This window comes from Cryptomeria japonica, chromosome 2, assembly GCF_030272615.1.
Source record: "Cryptomeria japonica chromosome 2, Sugi_1.0, whole genome shotgun sequence".
NCBI lineage: Eukaryota > Viridiplantae > Streptophyta > Pinopsida > Cupressales > Cupressaceae > Cryptomeria > Cryptomeria japonica.
In genome coordinates this window covers 104041065-104065347 of record NC_081406.1, presented here as the reverse complement: position 1 = coordinate 104065347, position 24283 = coordinate 104041065, and the positions used below count along the sequence as shown (strand labels likewise).

Below are 24283 nucleotides of genomic sequence, written 5' to 3'. Positions count from 1 at the left end.
GTGGATAAGGTTTCTTAAAAAATGGATTTTTATGCAGTGAATCTTGGTCTTCCATAGGTGATGTCTAGCATGTTTTTTCATAAGGAGCTTGTATTAATCTCTACTAAGTGCTTGCAAGAGCCTCTACTGAACTCACATTATGCCCATATGAGCAGAATATTTGTAAACGATATGCAATGTATATATTTTATTTTTAAAAAATAGGTCATGTGAACCATCAAAAGGACCAAGTACAATACAACATAAAGGGAGCCCTCAATGCTTCTTTAAAACAAAAAAGATATAAAAGAAACAGAGAGTAAACTTAGATCAAGTCCCAGCAAGATTCAAGGCTGAAAAGGTTAGTAAGAAATGAGGAAGTACCAACTGTGTGGAGTTTCCATGGTCTTCATTGTCAGACTTTTCTGGTCTTAGTATAGTCACTAGTGCCATCAACAATCACTGTGAAGGGACCAATACAAGATCTAATAATGTTCATCAAAGAGTGCTAGGGGCTGGAGGGGTACTCCCACTAGGATCACACCTAAGACCCAAGGCTAAAGTAACCCTTTTAGTAGTGAAAAAGTTCATAATATGCATGTCCCTATGACTAGAGAGGTGGCCAAAGAGAAGTGGATCTATATTGACGAGAGGAAGCTAAGCCACACTGTCAGGAAGAAACAGGACCATGGTGCTGCGGGGGAACATGTTGAGCCAGAAGTTGCTGGAGACATTGTCTCACAAGTCATCTGTGTCTATGAGAGAATTAGCATTATCCAAAGGCCTTTTAGGGCTACCACTGTCATGAATGTGCTGAAAGGACGTGATTGACTTGGGAGCTCTAGAATCTCGACAAACCACACGTACGGATCTGTGCTGAAGGTTGATACCAAACATTGTAGGTCTGGATATTTAAGGTAAGTAGAGTCCCAATAAAGGCAATAATATTTTCCTCAAATCTCATAATAAATGAGGCATCTAAAAATTAAATGTTCTTCGATCTCAACCTCCTAGAGGAAGCAAAGATAATAATACAATCAAGGCAAGGGATATGATAATGTATGTCAACATATAGTTAATTGGAACACACTCTCATTTGGCCAAGGGGAAATCTCAAGCCATGTGAACAAACATGCTAGAGATGGTGAGGGCAGCAAAGTATACCATCTTTGACCTAGAGGAAATGCAAGGTTTAGTCTGAGAGGCACGAGAGGTTAGTCAAGTGACCTAAACATACTACTTGTGAATGTCCTTCTAGCAACTCTAGTGATTGTAATATCCCTGATCTACAAATTTTGGTAATATATATGACTTTTTTATATTTTTTTTATGTTTGGAAGCAATGTAAAAGAGAAAATAACTGAAAATTGAAAAACAAATAATCCAAAATCTTCACAAATTCTCAAACAACCCCCTTGATTAGATCTGAATAGCATTACATTTGATTCACAAACCCTTGGTGCTGAAACATACAAATCTTACAAGTACATATGATAAATATCAAACTCACTGAGTATTACACTGCAGATGAGATGCAGACTACTTGTGGAGGGGTGTTGTGATGAATGGATAGGCCCTTCAAATGATGAGTGGTTGATGGTAGCATTCAGATCCAGCTGCAATCCAAGGGCGACTCCTTGGTATAGATTTTACCTTCAATTTCTAATGGTGGTAGGCCTGAGATCAGCCTCAAATATTCATGAAACTTGTGATTTTGCAATCCCTACAATCAGATCTGGAAGTGTACAACCCCAAATCTGTAACCTGTTGTGATTAATCTTCAAGATTCCATGCAATCTTTCCCTTACAAGTTGGTGACAGCAATTCTAACTTCCCTGTGTGCTATGGCATTGATAATTCCAATATGCACAAGTTATCCAAACCCTTTTCCTGCTACTAGAAGATGGTGTAAGGTAGCTGCAAGAAATTAAGACCTGTAGATAACAAGGACAGCTCCCTGAATAGCTGCAACCACGTAGATAAAGTGATCGCCTTCCACAAATTTGTCATAGGTTGTACTCAGCTTCTTTGTAAATGCTGCAATCCACTTAGGTACTGTGTAGGAATGCCTTCTGCCAACTATGAAGTGTTGTACTAGGTGAAGGAAGATGCCGCAGCCCTTACGAGACCCCTCAAATCAGTATAGCATCCTTGGAAGATCCCTGCAACTCAGAAAATAATGATTCAGTTTTGTGAAGGTAGCTGCATACACTAATACAGTGAATCCCTCTAAAAATGCTGTGACTCAATTCTGGTGACCAGCACCAATACCTATGTCAAACTTCAAGGTAATACTGCATCACTGATGCCATACAATTGGCTTGCAAATCTAATCACCTAGATCTGGAAAACTTGACACAAACTCTCCAAAAGAAGCTCTAACGCGAACCCTATGCAAGGATGACCTAGATGGAAATGAGGGTTTTTGTCCCCAATGTAGATAACGATGTCCAAGAGGGTTTTCATCCTCCCAAACCTCCAAACAGCCAAGGGTTTTCATCCTCAATTGAAATTCAAACATGAATATCAAAGTGAAGAATGCCAAATGAAGCCAAGCACCACCTTTTTAAACCTTTCCAAAATATGCCCGGGGATTAAAATTTCCCTCCAAAGTATTTATAAATATGTTTTTTATAATCAACAGTTTAAAAACACTTTTTAATTAATTATAATAAGATTATTAAGTTGCCCCTTAAATATTAAAATGTTAAACTCAACTTGAAATAATTTTAATATTTTTTTAGCTTTTAAAAGGGGCATAACTGTAATGGTCTCCCTTGAAAGGAGAAGCCAAGGAGGAGCGTCCAAAGAGAGTATTCCTAGAAATAAAAAATTTACATGGCATAATAAAAGAATGGCTAAAAACTTAATTGTTAAGAGGCTGGATAGAACTCTCTTAGCAGCTCACTTTTAGCAAATAATTAGGATTTAAATTTTTTTGTTTTTAGGGTAGGGGTTCAGCCCATTGCCATACCCCCGATCAAGTACTCTCATCCAAGAAAAATAACCTTACAAAATTTAGCTAATGTAGCTTCTTCATCTGTACTGCAATTCTAAGAACAGTGGAAAGCATAGCTCTCAAGGACAAATAAAAGCTATTCAACTTTGGTAAAATATTAGATCCACCAAGATGAACTCAAGGAAATGTTAGACAACACCTTTGAGCAACACAATAACTAGAAAGATGAATTCAAGATGTTCAATCTTCTATCATATTAGAAGTAACCAATTACCATTTCCTAAAGAAGAAAGCTACTTTGTACTTACAATAGGAAAGTGCAGTATCAAATTCTTTCATCAATACACTGTTGCACACAGGTAAACATATCAAAGACAATTTGATCGGAAACCCCCAAATGGAATATCACTGAATCCTATAGGGATGCAAGAATGGTAACAATCAGTTACTTTTCCAAACTCCTAAGCGAGTTGAAATTTAGGCTCACAAAAGCTTTTCTGAACTTAAATGGAGGTTTGTTTTATGTTCTCAAAACGAGGCCTTAATGGTCCCAGTCTCCCAGACTCGCAGGAGGTACTGGCAGAAGCATTGTTCCTTGCAAAAAAGGATGAAGCCTCAGGGCCAGATGAATATGCTGTCAATACTAATGACCTCATTAAAATGACATGATTGCTGCATTTTAAGAGTTGCAAGATACCAGGAGTGTCCTCAAATACTTTTACACATCATCCATCCCACCTAATCATAATAACAAAGAGCCACAGTACTTGATTGCATTTTAACCCACTTTGTTATGCAATGTGTATAGACTGGTATCAAAACAGTCTCTAAGCTTCTTTTACCATCCCTAATTTCCACTTAGGGAGGTCAATATATAAAGAGAGCACAATCTGAAAAGAATTTTCTTTATGATAATTTTATCCAATGGCTTCATCTAGTTAAACAAAAAGGAACATTATATTATTTTACACACAAATACTAGAGAATTTTGACATTTTGAATGATTGCTGTGGATGTGTAACAAGCTTGTAACCTAACCCAAAATGTTTCCTCATCGTTGATGGTTCTCCATTTGATTTTTCAGGAGTTTGGGAGGGCTTAGCAAGAGGATTGCTTATCCCCTTACCATTTAATCCTTGTAGAACAGTCTCTGGGGAAGGCTCTGACAGTTGCAAAGTTAAAACTTGCATATTATTGATCATACTTCCTTAAAGAAAATTTAAAGAACCGCTCACCTTAGTTATCAGTATTGTGATGACAATACATTTTATTACAGCAACAAATACCTTTAAACTTCCCAGAACAAGCTATCATGTTTGAGAAATGGAAATGGAAATCTCAAGCTTACCTGAGGCATCAAAATAAACCCAACATCCTTCAGCATATCATCAAAAGCTAAGTTCCCGAATCAGGTACATGTACGTGGGTAGGATATGTCAGTACAGAAGTTTTTTTGGGAGGGGTGGATATGTTTGAGTATGTCTATACAAAAAGACATAAAAATCATAGACAATTATATGGACAAAATTAATATATATTATTTATTATATACAGTATTAATAATTAACTATTAAACTATTGACAACATATATAATATTTAATATTTATAAAAATATACAGTATTAATAATCTAAGTTACTGGCAAATTAATAATATCTATATGTGCTATTACCTAATAAAAAAAAAGGGCAGCGATGTGTTAAAGCAGCGATGGAACACGAAAACGCAAAGGCACGGGCAATGCAGGGGCAAGGGTTTTGATTCCTGGCAAGGCTAATGGTGCAACAAAGAAAGGTATTGCTGGGAGCAAAAAGGGTGCAAGCCGCAGCAATTCCCACGCGGTGGAGGATGGCATTGGACAGAAAAGATATTCGCTATGTTCTGGTTTGTGCTACACTCCGGCTATGGCTCAAAGTTCACCCAAACTTACCTTTGACCCATTAAGAAGAGCTGTCTTCTTCTGGAGTTGTCTCCTCACCCGACTTCTGAAACCCTTGCAGCCTGTAAGAATAAGGCCATCCCCTTTCACATATGTATCAATTATTGTCGGGAGCAGATTAGGTATTCAAACCCTAACCCTCCTCCTACAGAGCCACTGTATGAGCCGCCTTCTTCAGTCTTTGAGGAGCTGCACCCTCATGGCAAATCTGTTTTCACAGTTGGAGATGCAGAGGTGGTTTTTGTGGAGGAACCGGTGGACTTTCATATCTCAGATGAATCCGTTGATGCTATTTCTACCGACATCGGTGGTTGCTCTTTGATTCTCAGATTCCTACAAAAGCGGCAATCTCTTGATTTGGTTCAGGATTGGGCTAAGTCAGCCTGGAGCAACTTGAACCCCACTGTGATCCAATTTATGGATTTCGGTTTCTTCTTGTTAGTTTCTCTTATGTGGCAAATTGCAAATTCATAATGCACAATGGTCCCTGGTTCTTTGGACAATCTGGCCTATTCCTTACTCCTTGGACCCCTTTCTTTGATCCTGCCACTACCAAAATTTTGGAGATTCCTATCTGGATCAGGCTTTACAATCTTCCTCTAGTGATGAGGGATCCAGATCTCATTGGCAAACTGATCAACCAGGTTGGGTCCTTTGTCAAGCTTGACTCGGATGAGGGGGTTCCCTCGCATAGGTATACCAGGGTTTGTGCCCTTGTGGACTTTCTAAACCTCTTCCAAGTTCAAACTCCATTCAGATTCATTCATCTTTTGGTACTTGGCTGCAATTTTTAAATTTTGATGGCCTTCCTTAAAGATGTTTTCGCTGCAACAAGATGGGGCACAAGATTGGGACCTGCACATCCCCAAAATTGCCCGGAACTAGATGTATCAGTTTGAAAAAATGGATTAAGAAGCCAGGATCTCCAAATGCAGATTTTATATGGCGTAATCATGACAAGTTTTTCGAACCTCTGATTGATCCTAGACCTGTTCCGGTTATGCCTTCAGAATACATGCCTCCTCCCATAATCACTGGCAAAGATCTTGAAACTCTTCTTGAGACGAAGGATGAAGGATTTGATTCGGAAGGCACCTATCCATTCATGGAGGATCTTGATGGTTTGTCGCCTGACTTTTTTTTATCAAGATTTAGTGCTGACTCCTCCAAGGGAATGTTCAATTGCACAAACTGTGAGTACTAAATCCAAACCAGATTGTGGCTCTTCTAAGCGGAAGAAAGTGCACAAGTCAGATGCAGAAAAACTTCATATTGAAGGCAGAGAAGCTATAGAGGAAGCGTCCCAACGGACTATGGAGGCTCTCCTTTCACGGAGCAGCAAAAGAGCTTAATTGGTTTGGCCTGTGGCCAAGTTCTTTTTGACTCCCAGTGCTCTTAGTTGTTCTGAATCATCCTGTTTGGGTCTTTCTTCTTCTTCTTAATAGTTCTTTTTAGGCTCTTTCTCTCTTTCTTGGGTTCTTTTTATCCCCCTCTTCATTTCTTTTTGCTCCCTGCCTAGCAGGTCTGAAGCTGATTCTTATTTTATGAATTTATTATGATATTATATAATCTCCCGCAACTTTGGTTGCACATTTACTTATCAAGAAAATAATAATCTAAGTTACTGAATTGGAATCAGGTATAGGTACATGCTTGGGATATCCATACAAAAATTATAAAAAATCATAAATACATACATATATGTAGCCTAAAAATTAATATAAAGCTATACAATATTAAATTTATATTTAAACATGTTATATATTAATAATAAATATTGAAAAAATAAAAGTATCATAGGAATACCATATCAAATATGAATAAAACTACTTTTTGAAATCCTCTAATATAGATACACCATTTGGTACAACATTCATAAAATAATTATATAGAACGAACTCTTAATATAATTTAACATAAATAATACATATTTAACAAATATTTTATATAACAATAAATTATATTTAATAAACAATAAACTTCATTAATAATGATTGTAAGATTGATAATTGTTAGAAAATAATATTAAATTTAATCAAATTCTAATAAACTAAAAACAATCTAAATAAAATTCTAATAAAGCTGTCTAAAATATTTTCTTTTTTTTTCCACTTAATACTTATGAGCAAGTGATTGATCACTATTAACTATTGCAATCCGCAACGAATAACTTCCATCACATTTAAAGTTTATATAAAATATAATGTTAAATACAATAACTCAAACCTCCTCGATAAATGAGAAGCATGGGGCTCATTGACAGATGTAGGCAATATAGATGGAGGGGCAGGATGACTCGTATCAAAGGACGGACCCACACCCCCACACTAATTAACGCCCATGCATGGATGAGCGCACAGGTGTGTGCACGATTAGACATTCATGATTACATTGCATGCACTAAGTGTGTGTGAGCGCACATGATAAAACATTCAAATGGTGAGCTTGTAACGCGAGAGAAGGAAAAAAAAAACCTTCAAAAATCGTTTTCCTAGGTTGAAATACTCAAGATTTAATTTCAAATCACCATGTTATCACTGGAATTGGCCAAACTCAATATGTGAACCTGAAAAACATTTTGACCAAGAAAAATATGTACCCTGGTCGAATCCATAAACAATTTGAAACCAAATCTGATTTTGATATGTTTCATACCCGAAATTGACCTATATATGACCAGACTCAGCAATTCAAAAGTTTTTCATCCCTTGTAACATAATTATGAGAACATCAATGGGCTTTGGAGACCTTGAGTACTGTTTCCTAGATGCATTTCTAGGAAATAGGAGGAAAGTTTCCAATGATTCTTGGAGGATTTTTCGCATAAGAGGTAAGGCGGGATAGAGAATATGCCAATTCTTAAAAGCTCCTCAATTTAAGGAGAAACAATCCACTTAGCATAATCCTTGGCACCAATCACCTTCACCACTATGAGCTGCTCCAAGCTTAGCAAAAGAAATTCTTCAACCTTCATACTTGGCTCCAACCTCCTAGGCAGTTCATAGATAGATCAAAATAGGCACAATCCATTTAGCATCATCATTGACAGCAATCAGCTTAACCACTGTGAGCTGCTCCGACTGAGCAAAAGAGAGTCTTGCACCTTAATACTTAGCAGTTAGCACTAAACTCTTAGGTAGTTGATAGATAGATCAAACACCTATAAACACTCCAAAAAAGGGGCACATTTTTCACTCTCCATCAATTCATCCCTCCTTGATGGAAGAAAGAATAAATCCCCTAAAGGCCCACCCCTTCCTTCCTTGGAAGAGGTTCCTTTGGTAACTTTTCCTCAATCTATCAAGTGCTTGAAGACCCTCAACCTCCTTGACCTTCACTTCACACAAACAAATGACCTTACATTGGCACAAGTCTTTTGGCAAATTGGTCAAGCATATATGTATTGGCTCTATGGCTGGAAGCTTGAGATCACATAGGGGAATCAGAATGTCTCTCCCTAGTTTTTGTAAGCTTATTGTGAACTCCAATTTATGCATTCCAAATCATTTTCAAAGAAACCTTTAGCTTCCTCTTATACATGGAAATTTCCTACGAATGACACATTTTCATGGAATGTTGAACTCTTCAAGGGAATTATCAATATCAATTCCTTTTACGCCACTTCGGTCTCCACCTTTATTTATATATACTTGAGAACAGAATAATCAAAATTCTAGCAAATAACAATTTACAAAACAGTAATATGTGTTCTTCAAATAAGCAAGTAGAGGACACACAAAAGGGAAAACCATAACTCATAGTCATATGTTTTCCATTACCTTTGTTCTTATTCAAGCTCAATCATTGTTTGTATCTGCTATATATGGCAACTAATAGCCAGCTAACATTTGTCTTAGCTGGGAAAGCCTAAGCAAAATGAATATCAGTCAATAGGAACGATGCTTAGTACCAACACTTACACAGTAGTTCATATTTGACATCAACCAAAAACATTGCATACCTCAACTCACCCAACATTGAATCATCAACTGCAGAAATCGGCACAACTTTAGTGCTTTTAGGTGGAGGGGGTAACCAATCTTCTTCAGTTTCATTGGCATTATTGGCATTTGCATTTGGCATGGATTCTTTAATGACTTCTCTGCCCTGTAGGCAAATTATTGGAAATTATTCATCAGGGAGAATATGTTTGTTTCTCTTAAAAATTTAAAGAACAAATAATGAGTCAAAATAAAAAATTCCTGCCATTCAGAATTACAGATAACCAAACAGCAATTAGATATATATTACTCCATTTGAAACTAAAATGTACTTTATATGGCTGCGCCGTTTTCAACATTTTTTATGCTATTGAGGGATGGGTTTTCAGGCCTGTAGTGCTCCACACAACTAACATTACTACTAGAATTTGTTTTACATACAAATAGGCCAAGGATGAACCAAATTATTAGTGGAGCACCACTAAGCCAAGAATGAAGGAAAGGATCATATAATATTGTGGACGAATAGCCCAACATAAGTCAATGTACTTGAAAAAGTGTCAAGCTACAACAGCTTGTCAAGAGATATTAAAATAAATTTCAACAACCAATATCAAAGTCAATAAAAAACAACCACGTAATGTCCCACACAAAGTAGCCGGAAACTCCTTTGTCCCTCTTAGGGCGCACATATCCCCGTATCCAAAACGGATATGTATCAGATACCACCTGGATACATGTTGGATACTGTACCCATGTGTGCCCAAAAAACCTTAATTTTCCAACCATACCAGATTCTATGTGATTTGATTTTTAAAAAATTTGATGTAAATCTTCCCAAATTTAATCTTAAAAAAGTAAAAACTACATTCATGTTTTTTTTCCTTTAAAATTGGTATAAACAAAACGTACACCAAATGAAAAAGACATGAAATTTTTTCCTATTTCAATGACCCATTTTTTGGGTTATCTTCCAATGCAACTCTACTATTTTTGCATAATGAAAATCTCCTCTAATAACTTGGAAAATTGTGTTAAATATATCTGTATGTGTTTTTTATGAATGTTATATCCAGCCATATCCATATTGGGGGTCTTAAAAAATGGCTGTATCTGTATCCGATCCTATATCTGTGTTTGTATCCGTATCCGCGTCCATGCAACTTTGGTCCCACATAGTGTAAGGGCAAAACCCTAATTTAATTTCTGTTTTTCAATGAAACTGGAGTATGACGGCCAATATTTAATTATGAAAATGTAAATTTCTGATTTAAAAAATAAACCCTCACTGCTGCAAAGCCAGAATAAACCCTAGTTGGGCAGAAAATTGCTTAAAACCCTTAAAATAATTTGTTTATTTTCAGAAATCAGAATAGCTGTTTACAATGCCAATAGGTAATTCAGAATCTTACAAAGTTTATTGCACTCACTGTAGAATCCATGGGCAGTATGGCTAGGGTTTTTGCTAATGTATGGCAGCTGTAAATGCACCTAATGTTAAATGGCCGCCCAAGAAAATTTCCCAAAATTATTTCTTATTGTTTGAAATCCTTCCGAACTGCTGTTTCTGAATTCCTAGGTCCTGCTGAAGCTGTACAGTACCGTCTGGAAGTGGTGCAGCCCCTCAAAAGTGTACAGCAGCATTAGATCTGCTTCAAAGAATGATATTTGTTGTTTGGTGCTTCCTTGTGAGTTTGGAGTTTATTACTGATTGATGATGTCTAAGCCTCTAAACCAGTGCTGGAATATCTCATAAAAGCAATAAATACTGAGTTTTCCTTCCCAAATGGAGTGACCGGATTTGGTGATAGGAATAGCTCAGATCCTTAACAATTCCTTCGCAACCAAAGATGAAATTTGCTTGCAAATCACACTAGGTCACTGCTAGAATATGCTTGGCACACTGAAAATCTGCAACAACCGCGATTGGAAACAAGGGTTTTTGTCCTCAATCCAAAATAATGAGTCCCAAGAGAGTTTTCATCCTCTAGAATTTAAACGCACCAAGGATTTTTGTCCTTGGATGCCCTAGACTATACAAATGTTCAATGCTGAAAACGATATGCAAAATGATAGCTTGAAAGTGGATGAGCAAATGAGAAGCTAAGCGCTAATTTTATAGTTGCCTCCTTTTTCAAAAACTGGGCCCTTGTATTTAAAAACACTTATTTTTGGCCCCAACATTTAATGAAATGCTTTTTATAAATAGTATTTCACAATGTTTTATTATAATTAAATGTTTATGAACACCTTTTTTAAATTATACTATATATTAAATTGCCCCTTAGTTTAGCCTAGAAAAGGGTACATGTAACATGACAAACTAAGAAGCAGAACCTAAAAAAGGGCTAAATCTAGACAAATCCATATGATACAAAAGAATATGGACAAAGGAGAGCCCTAGAAAAACGAGCAGAAAGGAGGGAGGAGGTTACAAGGCTCTAGTCTAAATCAGAGTCCATTGCTGAACAAGGGACACTGCCAATTTTAAGTACACTTCAGATATCTTATTTTTCACGAGTATGGTATGCTTTGCCAACAATATAAATTTTCAAATAAATTTAAACAGATTTAATGGGTTCCAGATTTTGAGATGTTGAAGTCATTAAGGAAAATGGCAAAGAGGAATCAGCTTAAATTTCTTTTCCTTGGACTGTCTCTAAAGGAAAATATAATAAGGTCCAACTTGCTGTAAACTAATGGTAGTTGGAGGACTCATCAGAATTAAGCCCAAGTTCAAATCTCTCATCACAACAAGATAGACCACCTTTAACAATATATTTAATAAATTCAAGTGTAACACATGTTTCCAAAACTTTAGAATGCATCCCAAGCATGCTGCGATCTGGGTTAAATGAAGCCAATAATATGAATAACCTCACCCCAAATTTACCAAAATAAAAGGAAAATAATTGTAATAATCCATAGCAACTCATCAAAACTCACCCGCTTAGTGCCATATGGTTTGAAAACTTGAGGTTTCTGAAAAATCTGAACATCTTCTTCATCGCTATTATCTGCACTGATTTCAAAAAATTACTCAACCAAGCTAATTTAAACATCTGAGGAACAACTATGCTCAAGTCTAGAGTTTAATACTTTAACAATATTATAAAAAAAATAAGATATTGCCCCAAATATATTCAATGAAAAAATAAAGAAAAAAAATCATAATGTTTTCTAAAACAAATATACAGAAATAAAGAACAAGGCATAGATACATGTTTGCATCACAAAAATCATAAAGGGATGAGACCCCAGAAGAATTTTCGAACTTAAACTTCAATGATGCCTCTAAGGGAATCCAGAGCTTGCTGGAGCTAGTTGCCTCTTGCAAGATTCTAGGGGCAGTTGAGGGTGGATCCTTTTTGGCCTTGAAAACTAATAACATGACTCATTGGACCGCACTGATGAAAAGGTTGAGTTTAGCTGTTTTGATAGGGTGTAAAAATTTGACCACAGAAAGCAGTTTTATGGTAGTTATTAGTGGTACAGATAAAGGGTCTATTCGAGTTTGGAAGCTTTGGAGTTCCCTAGAGGAAGCCCTCAATCTTTGTGAATGTTTTGAAGATTCAAGATATTCTTTTCACCCATTATTAAAGAGAATACCAGTCAGTAGAATTTGACAAATGCATGCATTGAGCAGTTTCCCTTCTTGGCAGAAGCTAGCAACAGGCCAGATGCATGGGGTAGTGTGGCCCACCTTATTAGCTGAAAAGACCTTATAATTTTCATCTTCTTGCCTTGGGCCCTTGTTGAGTGTTCTTATTTTATAACTTCTTTGATTATTTTGCCAACTTTAGCTAAAGGTGGCAAAGGCCTTTATCGTTGCTCTTCAATGGTGCTGTATGGCACGTGCTTTTGATGATTAAGAATTTTGTTGATGTTCTGATTCACTTTCTATTTCTTGTCTGTGAAGAGAGGTGTTGAGCAATGACTAAGCACTATTTGTGTCAGTCTGAAGGTGGTGTGCAGGACCCTTTCACAGGAGTGCCATTCCCAACAGAAGGCTAAAAAATATTTTTCTGCCCCAATGCTGATACATTGTGTTTCATCTCAGTCCCAATGTTTTAAAAAATACAGGGATTTTTGGTCATAAGCTTTTATCGAAGATTTCAGGAGAAACTGGGGACTTGGTTGCAGATGAATCAGCAAAAGAATGGATTTGTCATGTGGTTCTTCCAAACCATTAAGTAGGTATGGCTATAGGGTCTTCTGAACAAGCAGCAGAGGAAGCAAAGCTCAAGGAGCTGATTTGGGGTTTTCAGGAGCTGTTGATTTTGAGGAAAGAAAATTCAAATGGTCTTCATACATACATGTTAACAGCAAATGTTTTATAACTAAACTAGGTAATGTCCAAATTGTCAAATAAATTTGACAGTCCACCCCATCTATTAGGTAATTTTCTTATGACATTATATCATGTCTTCACAAACACAAATAGTTTGTGGTTAAAATAGGGAATGCTACAAGGTGAATGCAAGTGTGTGTGTCTTTGTCAATATGCTTTCAATATTTGACAGTCCTGGTCATCAAAGGTAATAGCCTGCTAAAACAATTGTAAACTATCTCTTCCCTCATCTTTCTACTCCAATATGCATTCAAATTCGTTAATGAACAAAGAAAACATGTTTTAAACTCATGAATGGTGTAAATCAAGTGACATGTGGACACATTTGGATGGTTGCATGTTTAAGGAACCATTGTAAAGTCCATTTTTTTTTTTTCTTCCAGTTGAGTGAAAAATCATGCAATTTGATTTGTGCATTTGTGTTGATGATATAGTGTCGGTAGAAATCCTACAGGCCGACTAAGCAAGATCAAATGTGTGAATGGCCTATTGGCCTTACACATTTGATGAATCTATCAACTTATATAATCCTTTAATATCTTTATTAAGTCACATATGCATTATCAGGTTTAACGATTAAACATAAATTATCGAGTTTGACTTATCAGATTTGTTTCAAAGGGGCCGACTTTTGGTTAAAGTCCGCCACCCCTCATTTGAAGGCATGCGATGCTTCATGAAGGTCATGCCTCCTTGATGAGAGTCGACTCTTGGATATCTCCTTTTGACGGATATATATGGTCTTCCCTCTATGGAACTGAGATCAGACAGCAAATTCGATCATAACCAGGCAGATCGAATTCATGTACAAGCAGATCAATTGATAGTGAGAAATTTATGTAGCATGCTCGGGGGTGACGACAAGAGCTTATCGCCTATGGTTGGGAAGGCAACAGATCTGATGTTTGCCTATGGTAAACGAGCACTACCTTAAAATCAACACGGTATCAGAGCCAGGTTCCTTCTATAGAGCCTTACTGCTTTTCTACAAGTTGATCAGCAAGATATTCCAAGAAAGGTTCGAAATGCAATGGAGTTTGGCAATACACACATCAAAAAGCTGCTTGAAGAAGCCGCTAATCTCAAAGCCAAAAAATGGAGCTTTGTTGAATACATCAACAAAGTTTGTGCACCAAGGGTGAGTATTTAGGCTCCAATTGCTGTGGAAATGCCTCCATCATTCACTGAATAACACAAGAAGCTCAGTCACATGAGTAAATACAAAGCCTATGAAGCAGCATTCAAAGGGTATATCTATGGTAATCTTCAACTTCTTCATCAGGATTGCTTCTATCTTTTTTAAATACAAACTTAAGACTTTGTAGGAAAGCTCACAAAAGATGGTCTCTTGCATCAAGAGTTCCTCAACCCTAGGATCGTGGAGATGATGGATTTATTTAATCGCATCTTTCAAAGAAACCAAAATGGACGTCAATCTTTAGGTAACATTGAAAAGATTCTTCACTCTTGAGCATCACTGCAATGTTCTTGAAAGATTCTATGAACTCTTTACCACCCTGATTGGGTAAATTCATCGAGTTTTGAGTGAAACCACCTTGATGTTCCAACTCTACAACACAAACATTCTTGAGGATGGTTTGCGTTAAATTTAAAGGTTATAAGTTTGGGTTAAATTTCAGGGTTATAAGATAGGGTTAAATTTCAGGGTTATAAGAAGTAGCCGCAGATAGATATAATTAGGGCTTCGTTAAAAATCAAAAGTTCTCTGTACAGAACATGTAATCCCATCACATTTTTGTGGGGAAATTAACAGATTACAGATCAAAAATAGGGCAAAGCATCAATTCTCAATCAAATGCAACAATTCTTAACAAAGATAATTATCTATTTGCATCTTAACAAAGATAATAATCTATCTGCATACAGTGAAAACACACAACTAAACATAATTCTTACATTTTTTCTGTACAGATCATGAATGTTTCATGATCCAAACAGAGAATGACGAAAGTTTAAATAAATAAACAAACACCGCAAAAACTGCACCGGCATAGAAGACGGCAAAGCAAAATAAGGAGTGGCAAGCAGAGAAGTAGGAATGGCGACCGATCCCATTATCCTGTAAATTAGCAACCAGAAAGTGATTCCAAAAAAAGCGTCTATAACAGCAAAAAAAATTGAACCAATCACATACAAGGAAAACAATTTCCCTAATTCATAAACTTAAATAATATGCATCTTAGTTTAATGAAAAGTAAATAAATTTATTAGAAAAAAAAAGGTTGCTCATAATTGGATTAAACAAATATTTTTAATAACTATTTAAGAGTTAAAACAAAAAATTATTGCAATAGTATTTGCCTACCGGCAAGTACTAATAAGTAGCAATGGAAAGACTCACAACTCGCCTCCCCTTTACCAAATGCAATTATTGCAAAGGCATTTGTGGAAGAGACATGTGATCTCTCTTCAAACATTGTCAACCTATGAAATCGTGTGAAAGAGCTATAAACTGATCATCCTCATCATTCAACAAAGTCTTCTTTCAAGAAACCTTGGGCTGCTGAACCTCACCTATATGGGCAAAATCCTTGACAAATGGAAGTGTCTTCAAGAAGCAAGCCAATACCTTTAAAGAAAAAAGGCCACTATCAAGCTTGATGAGGGATTTAATGCAAATCAAATATGTTTTTGCATTGAGGTCATAGACCCCACAACAAGATTTTAATTTTAAAAGACTTTAAGTCATCACTTAAGTCATTTGGTCACACTTTATATTTTTAATGTGATTTAAGTGACTTAAATCACTTAGTGCAATTTTGGTACTAGGAGGGTTATGCTTAGAGGAACTTCTTGAAGGCAAAGTTTCTATTGGTGTTTACTATAACTACATCTAGAGGGTTGGAGGTGACAATTTGGTTGGTGCTTCTCAAAGCTCTTATAGACATACACAGGCAAAGGCACTATCGTTCCTTGACTGAACTTTTGTCAAGTCTATATTTTGCTTCCAATTAGAATTCAGATTTTTTCAATTCTAGCTTTTAAAGTTTGTAGGCTAATTGGGTGGGTAGCATTGTACGAGACTTTTTTGCTTTCTTGCTTATAGGTAAAATCTCTTTTTTGTTCCAAGGGCACAAATTTTTGCTTCAATTTCTAAGTTGTATATGTATGCTTTTGATATGTATAGGTGAGGGCCCCAATAAAACCCTCATTTACCTGTGTGTGTGTATGTCTATGTCCATGTGTTTGTGTTTGTGTTTGCATCTTTGTGCCTACATGTTAGTGGTTGTGTCAATGTCAATGTCGATATAGAGTAACCCAATAGTCTATGGGAAGTTGTACTTTCGAATTCTAGCTCATACATGAAAACAGCCTTTAGAAAGATAATTGCATCAGATTCCAAAGTAATAACTTGTTAACCGTTACCTTCAAATTTAGTAAAACTTGAGGAGACATAATCATGCAAGCGCATGCATTCCATGTTGGAAGCCACATGTTCTACTACAAAAAGTTAAAACCAATCCTTTTATGAAATGCTTCCATAAAGAGTTGTATAAACCAATTGAACATCTTGTTCGGTGGTGATCTGAAAATTATTACTACATTTACCTTTTTAGATATGCATATACACATACATGTGTAGATATGCATATGCATATATCTACGTATACATTAGTGTGTACATATACACGTGCATATTTGTGTGTATATATTGTTAAGACTATGGCTGTCAATCACCTTGCAAGCATTTGTAAACATTATTGTAATCTAAATTTTAGCTAGGATTAAATGTTTGTAAATAATATTTCATAAATGTATCTTCAAAGACCTGGAAGACGCCAAATGAGATGCCCATGCAGTAGTTGGAGGCACATGCTGAATAAAATATACTTCTAACACGTTGGCAATATTGATCATAAAGGACATTTGACATGTCTTAGGAATGTGTTGCATCTTTGGCATGGTTTACAACCCTCATGGACAGTAAACTAGTCCATAATTTTTCAAATCCTTCAACACAATTAGTCGGCACATGAGTTTATGCCCTTTTTTTAAACCACTTAGTGATTTCCTCTAGCGATGTACCTATGAATAAACACACATGGATGGACAAAAAGCGTATTATTGTACATCACAGTTTGACACAAAGTTATGTTGCAGGGACAAGGAGATATCTATTGAAGGGAGAAGTTAAGTATGTTATGTATTATTGCGTCTGAGGTTTATACAAACTTATACTGTTTATGGTGGTGAATTTTATTCCTGAAAAAAGCTTCCCAAAGATATTAGTGTTCTACCTTATTTTGTGCATGTAATAATTCTTTATTGCTGATAATTAATTTATTACATCATGTTAAATCAGATTTGACCACTAAGTTAAGTATTTAATTGCAACCTTTAACCCAATTTCTCAACATTTATCATATATCATGTACATCTACGCATATATACATACAAATAAAAGTAAAACTAATTTTCCAAGTAATAATGATATGAAACAAAACAAAAAACACCTCTTTTTATTTAAAATGAAAACAACCCTTAAATTAGTTTTTGGCAAATAAACGAATACTAACCGTCATCCGTAAGTATGGATGGTTGAATGTCTGTATAGTCAAAAAGGGGCGCATATCCATCCTCCTCATCATCCTGCAATGTTTCAGCTCCACGTTAATCAGAATAATATTTTTGCAGAATGAAACACCCAATATGCCAAGTGCAATCAATATTTGAACTTCGAGAAATATAAGTACTCTTATCTAAAATTACATATATAAATTCAATGCGCAGATGAGATTTTGCGGAGAAAACATACACACCGTTTGTGCTCCAGAAATTGATGGAGATGCAGACATTTTTCTTTCTTTTATTGCCAAATATGGTGGAATGAGGCCAGAATCTATAGGGTTTGTGCTATTTATTACAAAAATCTGCCTGCCGAATTAGGTGATTATTTTTAACTTATGGCGGGCTTTTCCATAGACTGCCACCGGTGTTACTAAGATTGATTTTATTCACTCGCTGTTTAATAGGAAACAGCACGAAGCTATTACCGGATATAATTTTACAGAAGGGAAGGGTTTTCTTTTTAAGTAATATCATCTAGACAAGCAATACGTTCCTATATTTGTAGAAAAATTTGTTTTCCCTTGCGGTGAAATACCTACAGGAGGAGAGAAATAATGCAATCTCACAAATATCGCTTTAATATGCAAATGTTGTGTTAGTGGTTAAATACGTATCCATGGTACTTTTTGAGCCAAGGATGTGCATGTAACTTAATAATATTGTAGGTGATTGAAAGTTTTTTAAGTATGTTTTAAATTGTTGGAAGTTTTTAATTATTAAATATAAATATATGAGTGGGTTGAAACTAGTATATTTATATTTTAAAAATATATGTAAAATATGTCAAGAGATATCTTATAATAGAAGAGAATCACCTGTAAAATAAATGTTCTTCTAAAATACTAAACATCAAGAATACAAATCCATTAAAGCCTTGTATGCAAAAGGTTGTGAATCTAGCTGGAGACAAGTGGTGAGGGTTCTCTTTTATTTAGAGTAATAAAATAACACCTCCACAAAAGCTGAAACATGGCATATTTCATACTTTACCCTTCATTTGCATGTCAAATTATTTCAAAAATGGATTTTTGTTTATGGACATTTTGATGTCATTGTAGATGCCTCTCGGCATAATTAGCATTCGCATTCATAAGAGGTGTAAAAGATATGTAAATTTTAAATAGATTTTGATGTTGTATAATTAGTTTTATAATAATTTAAATTTATGTACATTTTGATAATTAATTTGTGTGTAGATTGTTTTTTAATAAGAGTTATAGAAGAAATCTTTTAAATTTAGAATCTCAAAGCATGAGGTCGTTTCAGGTGACTCATGCAGTTAGGGTTTCGCAGGATTGGAAGTATTTTGAGGGCAATTTATAGAGACAAGGGTGTGAGGATTGGTTGTCTATGGCCTAAGATGGTCACAGCCAGTAGGTGGGGGCCTTTATTAACACACGAGACTTTTTCAAAGGAGTGGGTGGAGGCAATTTTATGAAGCGACGAGGACATGGAAATTTGTCTTCTAATGTGTATAGTGTGGGAGAAGGGTGCTCAAAGTGGGCAAATAAGGAAGATGACAATGGACAGAGATTGATTTTTCCTTTAGGGCCTTCAAAGGACTCACAACATCATATTTTTGGTGATTCGGTGGGGTATTTTTTGCAAAAACACTGAGAGGGAGGGTTTTGCCAAGACAACAAGTGCAAAGCAACTTATTCTTAAGCCAATCATAGCGAATCTAACAAAGGAGATTGATAAAGAAGTGGATCGTAATGAAAGGGTTATATCAGGGTTAGGATTGATTATGCATTTCAAATGATTGTGGTCGAGCTTAAGTGATCTTCACAACTATATCTTTGTGCATAAGGAACTCATTTTGGAAGGATGTGTTCAAATTTATCCACATGCCCAAGGGTTTTTTGTGTAGTTGAGAAGGACAGGAACAAGATCCTCTGTGACAGCCAGTGGAGTTGAGAGGACAATCATCTTCTCATGCTGAAACCATGGCATTTGACTTTAACCCATTTTCTAAATCCTTTGATCGGATTCCTCTTTAGGTCAAATTTCCAAACCTTCCTTTGCAATTCTAGTTCGATTCCTATTTTGAGGCAATAGTTCCTTTGTTGAACCCAAGGCAGGACTAAGAGGGAGGTGAATCAATCTAAACAAATAAATTACTACAACATATAAACAATTAACCAATAATACATATCAATGCATGAACACCAAGATTTATACATGGGAAACCCAAATAGAGAAAAACCACTAGGGGAGTCAACCCACAAGAATATTTCCACTATGAATAGAAATGATTGCAAAAGAAATCTCACTGCTCTAGACTTGCACACCAAGGCTAACTGCACATGGGACAAGATGTAAAGAGGACTTGCAAAACCTAAAGCTAACTGCACTTAGGGCAAGATATAGAAAATGATATGAAAAGAAGGATCTCTTGATCATGAAGTTGTCCTTGAACTCTGCATCAAGTGACCAACATCAACACACACAACTCTGATCTCATATGCCAACACTCTGTCTCAATTTTCTATCGCAGTCTTAGCACAGCTTGCATATCATTTGAACACAACTCTTCTTCTACTCTACTCAAACTTCCTCTGATCTTCGCTCTTGATCCCATCATCTACACTCTCACACATTGTACTCCACTACCGCTCAAACACACATGTGCCTTATATATAAGATAAATCATCAAAGCTTAAACCAAGTCGACCTGAATCAAAATATACCTTTCAAACCAAAAACACACATGTTGATCCACTCCAAGAGAAAGAGAGGACTAAAACACACATCCCAAGGATTAATACACTGGTCTGCAATCACCAGAACCTAACCAACAACATATTCACATGCTACACATAAAAATAAACAATCACCAATAAAAAAACATAAGCTCCAATGCACATAACGCAAATCCAAATCTCCACATGCTAGGGTGAGACCCATAACACATCAACCACGCTTCCATAAATCATATTCAAATCTAAGGATAGGTCAAGCATTAAACATTACGACCAACAACAAACAATACCACAACACTTGGAGAACACAAAGATGTTTTCAGACCACAGAACCATCATAACCAAGATAGTGAAATTATATCCAATGAAGATATCAATAACTCTTAACATCAGCAACAGATTCCAGACCCAAGAACTTCTAGAACAACTAAACACAACAACTGCACCAATAACACAATAGATAACTCTGCACCATGGACATTTTGGATCATTCCAAAACAACAAGTTTGACACAAATGACAACCACAACAACACATCAACACATACTTCCAACATCCTTTAGGTAGCTTCTTGATGGTAGATGAATGTTCTTTAAATCTTTAACACACAACATATGCTCGACTTATAGTGGAGATGGACATAACTAAAGAGCTCCCATCAGATATTTTGATTAAAACTTTGAAATGAAGTTGGTTGTAGCTCTTGGACATCGAAAGGAAGTTGGTTGTAGCTCTTGGACTTTGAAGGGGTTCTCTTCATATGCAAGAGATGTTTTAACATAGGTCATATTGCTAACCATCGTGACAAGTGTAGAGTGAAGAAATAAGGAACTTGGTGGAAAGAAGTGATCCCTCTCCATTACACAGTGGAGCAAAAGGATGAGAAACATAAAAATATTCCTCAAGTTTTGAGTGTAGATGATAAATTTCTCAATGTTGGTAGTGAAAAGGATATGAAGGATATGGAGAGATTAGATTGTTGGCATTTTGATGATGGTGTGATTGTCATTGATGGATACACACTTGTTTTATGATCACTTCCTTATATATGAGTTATGCTCAACCGGTAATTGTTCCAACCGGTATTATGTATTATAGTCTTTAGACTATCGGTGTTTTGTAGAAGGTGTTTACCAGTCACAAACTGACTGAAGACCCAAAGCGGTATGAAGACCTCAAGCGGTTCGAGGATCCCAAAGCCGTACGAAGGAACAAAGCGGTAGTTAACATTTTTCCAGTCTTCATTTTGACAACCAGTAATTGGTAAAATGTATAAACCGGTAATCGGTAATGAACCGGTATTACTCTGTGATGAGTTACCAACCGATATTTTTGTGATGAATTATCATCCACCGACACTTTGGCGGTGATTTTGTGTCATGTTACCAAATGTGTCTAGATGCACTGAACCTAGGAACTGGTAATGTAATCCTATTGGACCGACGTGAAATTAGACTCCTTACAAGGACATCGTGTCTAGGTTTTTAGGTGTTGACGAGGGTTTTGTATGTGCGATTATAGAAGAGAAGATTAGGTATGTGTGAAGAAACAGAGTGTGGAGATATTGAAGACTGAAGTAATGCTAAATGTGCATTAACAATGAGCTATCGAGGATCTAACCAAACATATTGTGCTAGTATCTAGATCATCTACTTGTTGATTACTCATATCTTCGACAAGTCTGAAACCCTTAATCGGGTAGGCCTGGCAAAGCCTTTATAAATCCTCTAACAAGGTGGTTCACAACTGTGAATCTGAAATCCTCTCACAAGGTAGTCTTTAACAGGACTTATCTCCTAACAGAGATCTAGATTCCTAACAGGATCTGTTCTGGTGAAGCACATTGTATGATCTTAACCGGTCTGACCTTAACCGGTTTGGTTTCTATTCTGCAGATAGTTACTTGTGAGTTTCTACTCACCGTGGTTTTTCCCATTTGGGTTTCCACGTCAAAACCTCTTGTGTTATGGTGATTGTGCTCTTGTGGGTGAATGCTTTATTTGTTGTTTGGTTTGCATTTGTCTTAACCGTTTTGTTAGTAAATCTGTTATACCGGTTAACTGCTAAACTATTTAAGAGTTTAAGTTCGGTATTTTTGGTATACTAATTCACCCCCCCTCTCAGTATTCATCATAGATTGATCAAAGTGTATGGATATTAATAAGGAAACATTAGGAGGGTCTTTAGCTAAAGATAGTATTAATGTTGGTAGTTGCATTGATAAGGTAGGAAGAGATAAATGTCAAGAGGCGACCGCTAAATATAACTCTAAGGTGGGGTGTTATGTTGCAGTGGAGAGAAATGAAAAACAAGTTTGTTCACAAAGCTCAAAGGAGAGGGGGAGGGCTATAGTCAAAGAATCCAAATTGAAGATGTTAGAAGATGAAAAGCAAGAGGAAGGATGGACTGAGGTAAAAGGAAGAGAGTTTCCATATGATTCTCCGGTCTCATGAGAAGGGTCCAGAATCAATCAATATGTAATCATTAACCTATTAAGGGGTCATGCACTTTAGTTTTTTGTTGTCTTGGGGAGGTGGCTCCCTAGATGTAGCCCCACCTAGTTCAAGCCAATTTAAAAACCTGATATCTTAATAAAATCATCAGCTATTACCGACCCCAAAAAAAGAGTTATAGATGAAAGCTTGAGTTCAGTTTTATTAACATTATGCATTATTGAAATATACTTGTATTTGTTTAATCTTTTGGTAGTATAAATTAGAATAATTTGAAGCTAGCTAGATTGCAAACAACAAGACTTCAATCAACAAAACACGATGGACAAAAGACTTGCAAAAGTAGAAGCTAGATAATATGTGTCCATTACTCAAAATATTTGATGATGTTTTATACTTTTGTTTGTGACGAGCTAGATGTTTGAAGGCTAATAAAACACAACAACAACAAACAAAAAAATTCTACTGAGTACGCATTCAAAAAACTAAAACTCATTGAAACGTGGCAAGTGACTTACCTCGAGATTTTGCACAAATTGTGTTGTGTTGTCAATGATGCCAATGAATTTTGATTTGTATAAAAAATCATTACATATTGATGTTATTTAACAATTTTTCAAATTTATTGAATTTCCTCATTCTATTTAAAATAATCAAATCCCTTTGAAAAATCTAAATAACCATGTGTCGTTACATGAATAATATGATAGAATTGATTGATAGTCCATGTCATGGATAGTGGTATTTGTCTATAGTTGTCTCGTGATATGGTTTCTATTGGTATAGGTAGTAATGAGAAGCTCATTGCATATTGTAAAGGGGGAGTTGGCCTTTAAAAAAAAAATTGGCCTTGAGGTATGGTAGGGAGTTACATATGAGATATTATATGTCAAGGGAAGTACACAACACAGATTATAAAGATATTTTAATTGTTGTGTTGTAAATGGTATTGAATTTAAAGTTGATAGTAGATTCAAAATCAGATTTGGTGGATCCTTTGGTGTTCAGGCAAATGATAGGTTATCTTGCTTATTTGGTGATTATTTTGACTTGATATTTACTTTAAAATAATTACATTGAGTTAGTTCATGGTTGAGATAAGATAGATTAATTGGATTGTTGCAAAGTATATGCCCTGGTACTTGAAGCATGTGATTCCTAATGGGTTAAGGCTTGTTTAAGATTGAGAATTGATGTTGCATGGCTTTGTGGATTCAAACTACTAGTGCTAGGAAAAACACTTTGGGGTTATGTTTCAACTTAACTTTAGGTATATATTATAGTTTAGTAGAAAGTAGGCAATAATGGCATTAAGTTCAATAGATGTAGAGTACATGGTGGATTCTTTTGCTATTTTTAATGTTTTCTAG

The 24283-nt window shown here is 35.9% G+C and overlaps 1 protein-coding gene across 1 annotated transcript in view; it reads right to left on the bottom strand.

Annotated features, from left to right (window-relative positions):
- The window catches only part of LOC131054263 (uncharacterized), a 36096-nt gene extending 17805 nt beyond the window's left edge, over nt 1–18291 (bottom strand). Inside the window, exons 1-4 of the mRNA XM_057988740.2 lie at nt 17951–18291; nt 17708–17780; nt 11765–11835; nt 8839–8984 (exon numbers count right to left, since the gene is read on the bottom strand). Of these exons, the coding sequence (XP_057844723.1) occupies nt 8839–8984; nt 11765–11835; nt 17708–17780; nt 17951–17986 (326 nt within the window). The 5' untranslated portion in view covers nt 17987–18291. The remainder of the gene's footprint in view (nt 1–8838; nt 8985–11764; nt 11836–17707; nt 17781–17950) is intronic.
- Nucleotides 18292–24283: the final 5992 nt, after the last annotated feature.